The following is a 16470-nucleotide window of genomic DNA, read 5'->3' on the forward strand; positions in this document are numbered from 1 at the left end:
ATAGGATAATGCACACAATGAAATATCTGAGGGGCACCGCTCAGCTGTGTATAACCAGAGAGAGTCAGAAGAATTAATGGCAACGTATTGTGATGTACTTGGAATTACTACATTAATCTGAAAGGTTGCTTTAAAATAAAATGCGCAGAGCCCCAAATAAAACAATTGCCTTGCAGCAGGGTGCAGTTTTTGCCTACACTGCAGCATTATTCCTATTGCTAAAAAAAGATGCCCTGTTCCATTCTACTGAGCCAGAAAATAAGCTTCTTACTGTGGGCCAGGTATTGTGTGACCCTTCAGATGTTATTGGACAACAAATCCAAACATCCCTCATCATTAGCTGTGTTGTTTAGGACCAATGGGATTTAGTGAGGGATGTCCAACAATATCTGAGGGTGTTGCCGTTTTTCCATAGCCCAGTACCAGGCCCATAGCCAGGATTTTTTTTTGGGGGGGGGTGAGTTTGGTTTGGGGGGGGGCTGAGTTTGGTTCAGGGGGGGCTGAGTCTGTGAAAGAGGGTCTACCCTAGCAAACCTTTTGTATCGTTACCCCAATACCCCCATGCATATGGGATATATTGAGTATAGTGATCAGATCATGATATGAATAAACATAACAGTTTAAATAATGCACCAGTAAGGTCTTCTCATGGACCACCATCAGAATTTCGGGGAGGGGGGGCTGAAGCCCCCAAGCCCCCCCTCCCCGGCTACATGCCTGCCCAGTACTGTTTACTAGGCCTGGGTAACAACGGAAAGATTTGTTTCTAAAATCGATTCGTTTTTTGGGGGTTTTTGCGTTTCGTTATTTAAAATAATTACAAAATTTTCCTTTTAAAAAGTTCGATATTTACGAAATTTCGTAAATGGTAAAAAATTAACGAATCGATTTCCGAAACAATAACGAATCGATTCGTTAATGGCGGACGCGACCGCGAAATATGCTAAAAATCCTCCAAAAACTTCTGAAGCTTCCCTCTCCCTCTGTTCTTGACTGTTGGTGTGATATTATATTTCTTTTCACTAATTAAACCATAAAACTGGCCCAGACATGCGGAAATAATAACGAAACGACCTCAGAACAATAACGAAACGAATACAATAACGAAATACGAAGCATTTACGAAACATATTTAAAAATTCGTTTTTTTTAATAATTGCTCCAGAATGGTTCGTTATCGTTTTGTAATTGAAAAAATTAACGAATTATTAACGAATTACGAATTAACGAAACGAAACCGCCCAGGCCTACTGTTTACCCTGGCTATGAATGACTTCTCCAGGCTTTTGTACCCTCTCCCTAACAGAAATACATTGATCTTAGGAGATGCAAAGCATGTGACATGAGGCCAAGCCCAAATTTCTTGTTTGGGCTTGGCCACATGTAAGCCGCCCCGAGTCCCCATCAGGGAGATGGTGATGGGGTATAAATAAAGATGATTCTTATTATTATTATTTGATATATAAACCTCACTTGCTTAGTTTCCAGCAGACATCACAACCTCTGAGGATGCCTGCCATAGATGTGGGTGAAATGTCAGGAGAGAATGTTTCTGAAACATGCCCAAAACACCTGGGAAACTCACAGCAATCCGTGCACTCTTCTATTAAGCTATGACCACTCCGTAGTCTCATGTAATAATTCCACAACCCAGGATAAACCAATGGATCTCAGTGATGGGAAATACCTGATAGATAAGAGGAGGTCCTAGTTTTCACAGTACATGGTTAAATTCTGTAGTTCTTTGCCACAAGATGCAGTGATGAATGTCAATATGGATAGTGTAAATAAAAAATTAGGCAAATTCAAATATGTTATATGGATACAAAAAAAAAGTTGTTGTTATTATTATTATTATTATTATTATTATTTGAACCACAACAAGATGAGTCTACAGCAGACACTCTGCTGGCTGTTGAATTGGATCACACATCGGACACTTCCCAAGTGTCTAAGACTGTGTGATGTATCGGGGAATAATGTATGCAGATCCCAGTAAGGTGGCCTTCTGTAGCTGGCAGATGGTAATTTTGTCAGCGCTGATTGTGTTTAAGTGCAGGCCAAGGTCTTTAGGCACTTCACCCAGTGTGCCAGTCACCACTAGGACCACCTTTACTGGTTTGTGCCAGAGTCTTTGCAGTTTGATTTTTAAATCCTCATATCGTGTCAGTTTTTCCAGTTGTTTCTCTGCAATCTTGCAGAGAAACATCATCATCATCATCATCATCATCATCATCATCATCATTAAAATGCTTCTAGAACATGGCTATACATCCCTGAAACCACAGATCACCCTGTCATTCAGTTTACTTGGCAAGATTTTCATAGAGTAGATTTGCCTTCATCTGCAGTTGAGAAAGTGTGACTTTGCCAAGGTCCCCCAGTTGGTTTCCATGGCTAAGTGGGGATTGAAACCCTGGCTTCCAGAGTCATTGTTCAGCGATCATATCACTGCACCATGCTGATTTTAATTTTACACATTTTTATTGTATTTCTTTATTTGATTTACATCTTGCCTTTGACCAGAAACAGATCTCTAAGTCAGCTCATAGCACACTTAAACAGATAGAAATAAAAGTATCAATAATTACATCTTAGAACTCATTAAATAAAGAAGGTTCCCCACCCCAATTCATATAGATGATAATTTGAGGGTTTGTAATTATTTTTCATTAATAATATTCACGGGGACATGTGATCCTTCGCATTTGCCTGCATTCAAAACATGGATTGCTTTTATTCAGAAATAAATAAATGAGAAGCTGTAGTTTCACCCAATTTAATTTTTTTTACAACACTGGAGTAATTTACATTGAAATCCTATATATGTCGATTTTGAAATAAGGGCCACAAAGTTACTCCCTGAGGGATAAGATAACAGCCTTAAAGGTAATGGTAAAGGTAGTCCCCTGACATTAAGTCCAGTCATGTCTGACTCTGGGGTGTGGTGCTCATCTCCATTTCTAAGCCAAAGAGCCAGCGTTGTCCGTAGACACCTCCAAGGTCATGTGGCCGGCATGATTGCATGGAGCACCGTTACCTTCCCACCGGAGCGGTACCTATTGATCTACTCACATTTGCATGTTTTCAAACTGCTAAAGATAACAGCCTTAGTGAATGATATATTTCACTAGTATTGGCCAGAACCATCTATGTCAGTGGCCCTTTAAAGGAGCTGTCCACAGTGCTGAATCCTTTGCTCACACATGCATTTTCAGCACCTTGGATAACTACTTTAAAACATATAGACCATAGAACTTGGCATGCTCATGATCATTACCAGAATCATTTCCTTGCACTTTGAGTGTTTAATCGCCTACATTTAAACTATTGTCGAATAAATCCCAATGTAAAACTGCTTCATTTGGTGCCATTTGAGGGTCATTGATGTCTAGTGGTATTGTGGGTTTTTTTGAAGCACAAGTCGTCATCAAAACAACCCACACTCAGCCACAATCACACCCCAAAATCCAATTTTTAAAAATTCAGGCAGGTGTGTTGAGTCATATTAGTAATCCAATTCTAGCAGTCTTTCAGTTCTCCCTGGAGCAGAACTTCTTAAAAAATGTAATGTTAATTACAGATTCAAGACCATGACATCTCAAAATGCTTTGTACTGTAACAAAGATTGCTGAGAAGAGCCACCCCCACTACTGTGAGGATTACATAAGGAAGAAGGATGCCTCAGGGGGATGGAGGATGACACCATTGTTCCTTCTAAACAAAAAGCTCAGCAGTTTGACCCCAGGAAGATTAGCTGGAATTCTGTTAGTGACATATTCAGCAATAATCTGCATTTATCCTAGCATGTGAAATTTTGGAAACATTGTGAAAGGAGGCATTCGGTTTCTTCTCACATAGTGTGTCCTTCCCCACAAAAGACAGCTTGCAAGTACCAATGTGTTCTTCCACAGCCATTGGAATTTCAATCTAGGGGACTGTGGGGGCATCAAGGGTCTGGAGAACAAGCCTTATGAGGAGCCGCTGGGCATGTTTAACCTGAAGAAGAGAAGGCTGAGAGGAGACATTATAGCCATGTATAAATACGTGAGAGGAAGTCATAGGGAGGAGGGAGCAAGCTAGTTTTCTGGTGCCTTCGAGGATGCAGAACAATGGCTTCAAACTACAAGAAAGGAGTTTCCATCTGAACATTAGGAAGAACTTCCTGACTGTGAGAGCCATTCAGCAGTGGAACTCTCTGCCCCAGAGTGTGGTGGAGTCTCCTTCTTTGGAAGTTTTTAAACTGAGACTGGATGGCCATCTGTCGAGGGTGCTTTGAATGCAATTTCTCCTGCTTCTTGGCAGAGGGTTGGACTGGATGGCCCATGAGGTCTCTTCCAACTCTATGATTCTATCAAGATATCATCTGACTGCAGCAAACAGCTACCACTCTCTCAGGTCTCTAGTAAGGACAGCAGATTTGCTGGATATCTTGATGGACAACGTCTGCCCTTTCATCTTGCTGCAGGACTGTAGCTGAACATTGCCCGGATGCTTCACAGCTTTTACAAACACACCTCTACATTTTCAGTTTAGACTTTTGCTAATTTGATTATTCACAGCTTTGATTAAAATGTTGTCTCTATGAATCTCTAAAAAAGTGTATAGTGTCTAGATTGAGGGAAGTCATGGTGCCTCTCTATTCTGCTTTAATTAGTCCTCATCTGGAATACTGTGTCGATTCTGGGCACCACAAACTGGAAGGGCAACTAAAATGATTAAGAGTCTGGAGAACAAGCCCTATGAGGGACATCTTAAAGAGCTGGGTCTGTTTAGCTTGCAGAAGAGAAGGTTGAGAAGAAGAGACATGATAGCTATGTATAAGGATGTGAAAAGATGTCTTAGGGAAGAGGGACTTGGGGCGATGGGTTCAAATTACAGGAAAGGAAATTCCACTTGAACATTAGGAAGAACTTCCTGCCTGTATGAGCTGTTCAGCAGTGGAACTCTTTGCCTCAGAGTGTGATGGTAGCTCCTTCCTTGGAGGGTTTTAAACAGAGGCTGACGGCCAAGAACCAAGACATTTGTAGAGAAATGTTCTCTCAGGTTAAAAAGACTATAATCTTCTCCCCTTCTGGGGAGGCCCTGCTCTCAGCCCCGCCTCTGTCTCAAACACATTTGGCAGGGACGAGGAACAGGGCCTTTTCAGTGGTGCCTGTTGTATTCACTCCCCGGGGAAATTAGGTCATTGTCATCTCTCCTCACCTTTAGAAAGAAGCTAAAACATGGATGTGGGACCAGGCCTTTGGGTAATTAGGTGGAAATGACAATTGACAATGTTGACAATGGCTTGGAAATGGAATATGGATAAGTTAAACAAAGTATTCAATCATAGTATACGGCTAGATGAATGGCCACCAGACTGGTAATAGCTCAGTGGACTGTACGTATATTATGCGACATCGGATTGTTGCCAATTGGAAGCCGACCTGAGTCCCCCCAGGGGTTGAGAAGGGTGGGGTAAAAGTGTTCAAAATAAATAAATAAATAAATAAATAAATAAATAAATAAATAGCTGTGGGGATATGCTTCGTGCTTGGAAACTACCATCCATAGAAAATGGAATGGGGTACCTTCACAGAATTGTACTGGCAGAGAATTACCTCCCTCCACCCCAATGCAATATAGATTTGTGTCCATTTTCAATTCACAAACACTGGTTATATCTTCTAGACATATAGGAAAGTTAACATTAATCTGATCTGATTCTGAATTACATGCAGCAACCGCTTGTTTTTTCTGTTTTCAAGGAATCACCACTGTCTTGACCATGACAACACTGAGCATCAGCGCCAGGCATTCCTTGCCCAAAGTTTCCTATGCCACTGCCATGGACTGGTTCATCGCTGTGTGCTTTGCCTTCGTATTCTCTGCGCTCATTGAATTTGCTGCTGTCAACTATTTTACTAACATTCAAACGGAAAAAGCAAAAAAGAAAGCTGTGAAAGCTGTCATTGATCTTCCAGCATCTCCCAACCAGAAGGAAAATTGTGCAGAGGAAGCACCCACGGTATTGATTTAATACACTTTTCGAAGGTTAATAGCAAAATATCTAAAGAGTATCTATTGAAAAAAATAGTCATACATATGGGTCAAAGTTGAGTTGGATACCCAGGTCTTAATCCTTTCGTTATTTTCAATTAGAAAAGATCAATTAAATCAATTAAATATTTTACCATTCAGCTATTGATTTAACAAATCGGTTATAGGCAGAACTAGCTAATAGGATTAAGACACCAAAAACCCATTTTGATTTATGTATTCCATCCTGCTTTTGCCTGGCATCTGGTTTTGCTATGGAGCATTGCCAGTCATTTTCACCTTTTTGCTCCTTCTCCTAGGAGTGCAATTTGCTAAGCAGATAAAGATATCTCACTTTAAGTATGGGGGTTAGTGCATTGCATTTATTATTATTAAAAATAGTAAAAGTTTTTTAAAATGTGATTTAAAAATAAAATATGTGAAGTTTGTGTGTGTGTGTGCACACTTATAAATGGTACTTTAAAATATTATTGCTTTAGTTAATCCTATTTATACATATTTTGGTGTGTGTTAATAAGTGCAATAGAATATGGTATATTGTAAGTATAATATTAAAACTCTTTGTGGCTTCTTAAAAAAGGAAAGAAATTGTGCCATCTGTCTCAAGGCCCTTTTGCACCATATAGTTTTAGTATCATGATTCCATTTGGCTGACCTTGTAGAGGTGTGCAATTTGGCCAAAAGGCATGCCATTTCAGGGTACATTTTCGGCTAACCCCTCAATCTGTTTATGGAGAAGTTACTCGAATTGGGAGGATTGTTGCTGTTTTCATTCAGCAAAAATTCGGCGCATTGGCTACAATGAGAAACTTTAAAGGCCCAATCCTCGGTCATTTTAAGACCTATCTGCATGAAACTTATCTGTTTTAGATGGCATTTAAGCTGCAGGCCTGCCAAGTTTCAGAATAATTCAACAATCTACTGATTTTTAAGTATTATTTAAAATTTTAACCATAAATTTTGAAAAATAAGACAATCCGCAAGAGAGAGTTCTGGGAATTGTAGTCGACAGTTATGTCCATTCTCAGCCAATCAGAGCATGGGCACAACCAGGCTTTTTACTGGATGAGAAACAGAGAGAGAGAGAGAGAGAGAGAGAGAGAGAAACTTCAACTCCCATCATACTCCAAGAGGAACTTAGAGACTTTTCAATATCCACCCCATGCAAGTGCTCTTGGGAAAGCAAGTTTCCAGCAGGGTCCTCTTTGGAAGAGGAGCCTAGGAAACTTTCCAAAAAGAAATGGATGGATGCTGCTGCTAGGGAGGGAGAAAAAGATGCTGCAATAATCCCATCTTCTCCAGGAGCCCCACAGCAGACCACTGCCTCCGGTATATTGCAGACTTAACTCAGTCTTCCCCAATAGCTGATAAAATCTGTCTCTCTTATTTCATTTTACCATGTTTTTCACTTCCCTCCTACCCATTCTGTTTTTGGAGATTATATGAAATGGACCACCGTATAATACAAATAATTTTTGTTCAAACTGATTTGGGCCCAAACCTACTGTCTGACAACAACCTATGGAAATCTGGGATTTACAATTCAGAGTGGGGTGTTTAGAATTCTCATCTAGAAAGCTCTAGTGACTCACCAAACTACAAACCTTAGAATTCAACAGGCTGCAGCCATGGCAGTTACGGTGGAATCATAATTCTACAAGTGTGTGGTGTAAAGGAGCTCTAAAACAGGACTGGGAAAGAGACAGATTTCCAGGTGTTGTTAGATGGCATCTGCCATTGCAGATATTTTTAGCAACTGGAGAAGGAAAAATTGGACCTGGGTGATACTATTACTATCTGGAGTGGCCAATGATTGGAAATATACCTGACTTTTCCCATGTATCTTTTCAAATGAGACTTAAAAACTTGGATTTTCAGCCAGCTTCTGTTTGATACTGATACCAGCATTCTGTACAGTAAATTGCACTTTCCACCCATATTGCACTAGAATCCAAAGAGAATTCCTTGGCAGACAGAATGTGCTAAGTGTGAGCAACCTGTTCCAATACCTTCCTTCATTGCTGTTAACCCATTGCCTGTTTCCTTTTGGCATCCACTGGTACAGTTATGTCAAGATACTGCACCAACCAGATCCCTGGCCTATGCTTTAAACCATTATTATTATTATTATTATTATTATTATTATTATTATTATTATCATTGTATTTATTTGAAACACAACAAGATGAGTCCACAGCAGACAAGATCACTCTGCTGGCTGTTGTATTGGATCACACTTCAGACACTTCCCAAGTGTCTAGGACTGTGTGATGTATTGGCGAATAATGCGTGCAGATCCCAGTAAGGTGGCCTTCTGCAGCTGGCAAATGGTAATTTTGTCAGCATCAATTGTGTTTAAGTGCAGGCCAAGGTCTTTAGGCACTGCACCCAGTGTTCCGATCACCACTGGGACCACCTTTACTGATTTGTGCCAGAGTCTTTGCAGTTCGATTTTTAAATCCTCATATCGTGTCAGCTTTTCCAGTTGTTTCTGTGCAATCCTGCTGTCACCTGGGATTGTGACCGCAACGATCCATACTTTGTTTTTTAACACGTTTGTGAGGTCAGGAGTATTATGCTCCAAAACTCTGTCTGTCTGAATCCGGAAGTCCCAGAGGAGTTTGGCATGTTCATTGTAACTTTTTCAGGTTTGTGATCCCACCAGTTCTTTGTCGCAGGCAGATGGTATTTGTGGCACAAGTTCCAATGAATCATCTGATTATTATTATTGCTGTTGTTGTTGTTTGTTTGTTATGGAATGGCAACTTAAAACTGTTGTTAATTATAGGCACACATACACGCATGCATGTCTCTATGTGTAGATTCAATGGGCAGTTTGTTTAAAGCGGATACTTGCTCTCAAGAGTGGAATAATACAGAAAAGTTAATGCGAAGGCTATCTTTAATTCTGTGAAGAATTCTTATTTGCTTTGAGCTTGGTTCTTGCTGCTGGTGTCTCTGACAATCATGACTTAAGCACTATACTAGGATGTAAAACATTATTTGAGGATAATCAAGGGTATTTTTGAGTATTTTTCTTGAGAACACAACTATAATTATTTTCTTTGCACTTATGCATTTTAGTGCTTTTCTAGACAGGAGGTATAGAGTAATCAACTAGTCTCCTCTTCCTTGCCAGCCTGTTTAGTATTGTTTTTATCACATAATGGTAGCTTAAAACAAATTTCATATAATTTATTCAGCTGTGATATATTTAGTAGCCTATATATATGCACATTGATAACTTGCTACACATTAATAGTAATGGGAATTAAATACAGCTTGGGCTTTGTCACTGTGGATGGGAGCGCCTTCAGAAGTGACAAAATAGGGTAGGATGGTCAGAATGGATGAACAACAAGCACATTTCATTTATAGTAGGGAAGTGTATAAGCTTCAGCTTTGATGATAATATCTTTTTGTGGTAAAGGTCTTGCTCTCTGTGCTTTATGTATTAAGTGGGATCCATGGCTAGGTATGATGGAAATAACCTGTAAATTGTATGAGAAACTCAAAGTGATTGAATCATTCATTAGACATGGGTAGAGGTGTAAACCTTTCCTTACTTTATTTATTTATTTATTTATTTACTTCATTTGTATACCGCCATTCTCAGCCCTAAGGCGACTCATAGCGGTTTACAACAAGCAAAAACAAGGCGAACAATCAAGGCAAAAATTCAATGCTGCATCAACAAGATACTTAAAAACAGTTAACACAGAAACAAATTAAACAATTTAACAGTAATAAACATTCAGTGGCGTCTCATAACTAGAATCATGATCCAAACTCGTCAGTCGTAGTTCCATTTCCTGAAATTCATTGCACTGCTTATTCAAACGCCTGTTCAAATAACCAGGTTTTCACTTTCCTCCGGAATACCATCAATGAGGGGGCCAATCTGATGTCCGTGGGAAGGGCGTTCCACAGCCGAGGGGCCACCACCGAGAAGACCCTGTCTCTCATCCCCGCCAGCCGTGCCTGTGTTGCAGGCGGGATCGAGAGCAGGGCCTCCCCGGAAGAACTCAAAGTCCTAGTGGGTTTGTAGGTGGAGATGCAATCGGATAGGTATCTTGGGCCAGAACTATTTAGGGCTTTATAGGCCAAAGCCAGCACTTTGAATTGGGCCCAGTAGCAAATTGGTAGCCAATGGAGCTGGCACAACAGAGGGGTTGTATGCTCCCTGTGTGCTGCCCCTGTTAGTATCATGGCTGCCACACGCTGGACCAATTGAAGCGTCAGAGCCGTTTTCAATGGCAACCCCATGTAGAGAGCGTTGCAGTAGTCTAAACGGGATGTAACAAGAGCGTGGACTATGTTGTTGCATGCAACAACATAATTTTAAAAGGTTTTCCTGCACCTGGTGAGTTTAGAAGAAATTTTACTCACCTTTCAATAAGTTTTTGCACATTAGATTTTTTTCATACATTTTTTCCCAATTTTTTTTTTGGAAGAAAAATGTGTTTTCCACAAAACAGGTGTTTTGCATGAAGTAATTTTTCAGAAGAAAAAGTTTCCCACAGATGACCGTTTTCTTGATAGTTCTTTAAAACACAATTGTGTGAATTCATTTGTTATGTTTGTTAGGGTGCTGTGTGAGATTAACAATATATTGATTCATTTTCTTGATTGCCCTTCTTTGTCTACAGATGTGTTTGCAGCCAAAATATCTCACTAATATCATCCCACTGTTTCCTTATTCCCCTCTAAAGCCCCAGGTGTTTCTAGTGATGTCCAGGAGATTTTTCAGACAACTCGCCCATTTTATGATTTATATAACCAGACAGCCAAAGAAATAAATAAAATGGGCATAATTCTCATCCCATTACAGTTGAATATATAAGAGCTTTCTTTTCACCTTTTATCTGTGCATAGAGTAAATTCATAGCAGGGGTCAGAGATTGTTCCCACATACACTGCCATGGATCACTGTGCATTTGACTAATATGAGAATGATTTTGAATGTGTCTCTATGCATACTGGATTTGTGATATAGCTTGGGGACATCACCTTTTTGTAGTTTGACTCCTAAAATCCATGCATGAAGCACAGAGTAGTGGTCTAGCTGAGGAAGTTCTAACCTATAGTCCTATCAGGGAAACCTGGCTGTGATAGTTGTCTGCACATAAAACCAGTTCTTGCCTTATGCCAAACATTATTATCCTGCTTTTTCTCTCCATAAGGAGACTCAAAGCAGCTAACATTAAAAAAATTACAATACAATTTAAAACATACAAATATACAAATATTAAAACAGTAGTAAACATCATTAGTATTAAAAATAATTCAGATAAAAACCACAGGAAAGTAGAATCATGGTATACCACATATGTTGTCTCCCCGTGCAGATGGGTATGTAGCAAGGCCTAGAGACACTGCAGCTGTCTGAGCCAAAGGGTTATGAACAGAAAGAGAACGGTTTCTAATTTAGATAGTCTTGATTTCCCATATTTAACTCATTTTGTGCACATGTACGCACTTTAGCAGAGCACATGCAAAAGGATGCAGGACAGGAGCCAACAGCTTCAGACACCTGCAAGGCTAATGCTGCTTCATTTTGACTTCAATTGAAATTCACTAGCTCCGGCCTTAGTGATGATAAGATAGCAAAATGACTATGATTGATATTAATTATTTATTTTAAAATGAGAATGCCACTATATTCAACATGGCTCATGACACTGCAGAGAGAAAACACCAGAAGATTAGTAAAACTAACAATAATGAACTTTAGAATATTAACACAATGGGATCATAAACATTTAGGATGTTAACATTCAATTATTTCATCCTCACAAATAATTTTCACATTTTTCTGCACCACAGAGAAAACAAACATTTCGGCACAATTCTCACCTAGTGTTCACAGTACATTCTAATCTTTCAGGAAATTATTGTGTACAGAAATACATGTGATTTTTTGTGTGTTATATTTGTGCATTTCATTTGTTTCTACAGTTTCCTGACAACCACAAGTGTTTTTGTGCAAGGTTTCTGTTTTTGTACAGAAAACTTTGCACAAAAAGCATATGAATTTGTGGAAACACTGGCTTTTTCACAAATCCCCATAGTTCTCATCCAAAAAGTAAGAGTATCTCTGCACATTATTTTCTGAAACATTTTGGGATGTGGAAATACGAGGTAGAAATTTCACAAATTTCCACTGCATCATTCTCCCAGACAGGCACGTAGCCGGGGGGGGGGGGGGGGGGGAGCTTGAGGGGCTTCAGCCCCCCCCCCCCCCAAATTCTCATGGTGGTCCACGAGAAGGCCTTACTGGTACATTATTTAAACTGTTATGTTTATTCATATAATGATCTGATCACCATGCTCAATATATCCCATATGCATGGGGGTATTGGGGTAACTATACAAAAGGTTTGCTAGGTTAGACCCTCTTTCACTCAGACTCAGCCCCCCCCCCCCCATCAAACTCAGCCGCTCTCAAATCAAAATACTGGCTACGGACCTGCTTCCAGAAAATTGCTATTTTCAGGCAAGATATGAATAACAGTGAATATTTTTCATGCCTATAAAGCATGTATCTTAAATTCTGTTGTTAGCCTGAACTGGACTAGAGCCATTGAATCCATTCCCTATGTGTTTCCTGACCCTTCAGTAGTTCGTTCAGTGGGTCTACTCAGCAGCAGCAAATTAAAAACATGTCAAAAGCTCAACTAAAATGCCACCGAAATTAAATAGTCTTAGAAATCTACCCATGTAGATGAAGACAAATTTGATTCTGTAGATGCTCCTATTAGCCTATTAGCTAATAGGAACTGTAGAGTTCCTATTAGCCCCTGTCAGCATGGCCAATAGTAGAAGTATGTAGGTATTGCTATCCACAACAACGCTAAAATAATCTGTTTGCCCCATTGTCAGTTTGCAAGATTATCTACAACCAGATGTTGATTCATAGCCTACTTTCCTCCCAATATGGTGTCAGAGTTTCCGCTGTGTCCATTTCTACTTGATACATTGTTATTTGATTTCACTCTATTGCTCATAATTAAATAGTAACTTTCCATAAAGTTTCTAGAATTGAATTTTGATATTTTCTTCACAAAGCCTTAACTGATTCTGGACTACTTTAGAATTATCAGTATTTCATAGTATAGAGCGATATAAAACTCTAATAGAAAACAATTGCCTTCTTCACTGTTGTCTTGAACATCAGGGCTAAGAGTCAGGAATCCTGGGAATTATAGTCCAAAATATCGAGTGAGCATTGCTGTAGGAGCTTACTCGAGGTTGACCTGTCTTTGTAGTTACCAGATGCAGATATCGTCAGTGACCTGGAAAGCCATGTTTAGATTTGAACCATCTGTGGCCACTCTCATGGGATATTATGACACTTTTAGCACAAACACATAGTAGGCCTTTCTTTCTAAAGTTTCTGTAATTTTCTTGCTGCTTTTGATGTGTACTTTTAATTGAACATATACCTCCTTCCTTTATCTCCCATGCAAATACCAACATGTTGCCAGAGGCGTAAACAATTTAAACCTTTTCATAGTCAGCCAATATAATAACTTTTGCTAACAGGCCTCCAAAGGCTACAGTTTTCACATACCCTTGTAAGTTAATTTAAATCTGGTAACATTATTATGCTGTACTACTGATGCTATCTTTAGGCAGGCTTTATTCGCTTCTTCTTTACGGTCACCACAGAACACAATAACCTTCTCTTGCATTTTTTTTCCTTTCACATTCTCTCTTTTTAAAATTTATCCCCAGCTTCCCATAAAATAATGGCATCAAAACCATGTTGTGCTGTCCTTGATCTGCCAAAATCATTGGAGGATTTTAAACCAATTGTTTTTTATGCTGCTAGTGAATAATTATTTCCTACCGGCTGAAAAACTATGCAACATTCATGGGCCCTCCTATTCCATTTTCTTTGGTTCTTTCCATGAAACAAAGTGGGTTCCATACAGGATTCATTAGGCTTGTGACTACATTTAGCTTCAAAATGTTTTTTTTCTGCCTTCCGCATGACATCCCTTCAGGTATTTAAATATGGCTATCATAAAACCAGTTGGAAGGTACCACGTGGACAGTTCTACTTCACCCCCTTCCCATTCATATTAAAGGACTTCTGGCCACCCATTTAAAATTTGAAATAAGGAGAGTCCACCACCTTCCAAGAGAGAACTCATTCTTAATGTTGAGATGGACTCTGTATATTTGTGTGTCTATTTCAATCAGTGATCAGCAGTAAAGGAAACAATATGGGATAAATAAAATACAAGAGCTTTTTGTGTTAGTTGATCCCATTGATCTGCACTGTATTATATGGATAGTGTAGACTCAAGGTGGTTAAAACATCAATTCCCCCTGAAAGCATGTGTTCACAACTTGGGAGTGCTTTTAGATCTGTCTCTCCAAATGTTACTCCAGGTAGATGCGATGGACAGGAGTGTTTATTATTATCAGCTTTGGCTGATATGTGCTGCTTTCTAGAATTTGAATTGAAAGACCTAAAGATGCAGTCCATGCAGTCATGCTGGCCACATGACGTTGGAGGCATCTACGGACAATGCCAGCTTTTTTGGCTTAGAAATGGAGATGAGCACCACCCTTCAGAGTTGGTCATGACTAGACTTAATGTCAAGGGGAAACCTTTACCTTTAAAAGATGGTAGTGTATGCACTGGTAAACTCAAGGTTGGACTCTGCAATGTGGGTTACATTTGTACCAAGTTTGGAAACTTCAGTTAGTTCAAAATATGGTAGCCAAATTGGTTATGGGTACATATAGGAGTGAGCATATCACCCTATACTACAATCACTCCGCTGCTGCCAATTGGTTTCTGAGTAAAGTACAAAGTGTTGGTTATGACTTTTAAAGCCCTACATGATTTGGGTCCAGGTTACCTATAGGAATGTCTTCTCCCATATAATCCACCATATATACTTAGGCTCTCTAAGGGACATTTACTTCAACCAGCCAGAACCCAATTGGCAACTGTCTCCCAGAGGACCTTTACATCAGCCACCCCTGGACTGCTGAATGTACTGCTGGAAGAGGTTTGACAACTTTACGAGTTATTAGAATTTAATAAACAATTTATTTATTTATTTATTTATTTATATATTTACTGGCATTTGTACCCCGTCTCTTCTCTACCCCCGAAGGGGGACTCAGGACGGCTTATATTAGTAAAGGTGCAAGACCACTACATCACAATTACAATAATATAACATAATCAAATACAACAATAATTAAAACCAATACATATAACATTCATTAAAACAATAAAGCAAAGTCACAATGTCATCTGCCACAATGCCATTCCAGTCAATGTCCATTATGGTGCAAATTACGTCTACTGCCCAAAGGCCTGGTCCCAAAACTACAATTTTAATTTTTTTCTGAAGGCCAGGAGGGATAGAGTCGATCATATTTCATTTGGGAGTGCATTCCATAGGTGGGGGGCCACAGCCGAGAAGGCCCTGTCTCTTGTCCCAGCCAAACGCATTTGCGATGTTGATGGAAGCGAGAGCAGGGCCTCCCCAGATGATCTTAGGTTGTGAGATGGGACGTAGGGGTGGATACGTTTGGACAAGTAAGCTAGGCCAGAACCGTATAGAGCTTTATAGGTCAAAACCAGCACTTTGAATTGGGCTCGGAGGTGGACCAGCAGCCAGTGGAGCTGGCATAGCAGGGAGGTGGTATGCTCCCTATATGTTGCCCCGGTTAGTAATCTGGCTGCCTCCCGTTGGCAGCCCCACATAGAGCTGTCTCTCTCAGCAGGCATATCTAATCAATTTTAAACCATGAATTTTATATTTACATTTTCTTAATATTTTTATTTTAATCATTGTTCCTTGTTTTTAATATGTGTATTTTATGTTCCTGTGTTTTCTCTATGTATATTAACTATATTGTGCCTCAACTTTGAGTGGAGGGATTTTATTTGGTAATAAGGACATTTAAAAATATACATTAAAACATAGTGTATTTTTATGGCTTCTTTCATTTAAAAATGTTGTTAGCTCTACCCATTAGGCATGTAGCCCTTGAGCATGTGCTGGATTAGGATAATGTCTTCCTTTGCCTACTTTAGTTAATGGGGAAAATTTGGTCAATCACATAAAAAATTCCATACAATAGGAAAATGTGTACAACAAGAAAGAGAGCCTTATAAACCTGAAGGCTATTATTTTTTTTAAAGGATAGGAAGATTGTGCATATTGGTTTTACAGATGCCGAGAGACTTTCTCTCCCTTAGATAAAAGGTTTAGTTTAGCCCAGTTAATTCACAGTGAGATGGAGTTCTCATTAATTCTAGTTGACCAAGATGCAGGAACCTAGACATTGTCTCAGAAGATGAACGAGAAGAAAGCCGACTCTCCCATGACTTATTTTGTTGTAATGGTATTTCATGTGAGACCTATTAACATTGATTTTCAACACCTGATTATT

General features: G+C 39.4%; 1 protein-coding gene across 2 annotated transcripts in view; it reads left to right on the plus strand.

Annotated features, from left to right (window-relative positions):
- LOC132776623 (gamma-aminobutyric acid receptor subunit alpha-4-like) overlaps positions 1 to 16470 on the plus strand; it is a 104082-nt gene that overhangs the window by 69872 nt on the left and 17740 nt on the right. Inside the window, exon 8 of one of the 2 annotated variants that reach the window (XM_060778481.2) lies at positions 5751 to 6036. In XM_060778481.2, coding sequence (XP_060634464.2) covers positions 5751 to 6022 — 272 coding nt within the window. In that variant the 3' untranslated portion in view covers positions 6023 to 6036. The remainder of the gene's footprint in view (positions 1 to 5750; positions 6037 to 16470) is intronic. The other variant, XM_060778479.2, reaches the window with a different exon arrangement.

This window comes from Anolis sagrei, chromosome 5 (assembly GCF_037176765.1).
Source record: "Anolis sagrei isolate rAnoSag1 chromosome 5, rAnoSag1.mat, whole genome shotgun sequence".
Taxonomy (NCBI): Eukaryota; Metazoa; Chordata; class Lepidosauria; order Squamata; family Dactyloidae; genus Anolis; species Anolis sagrei.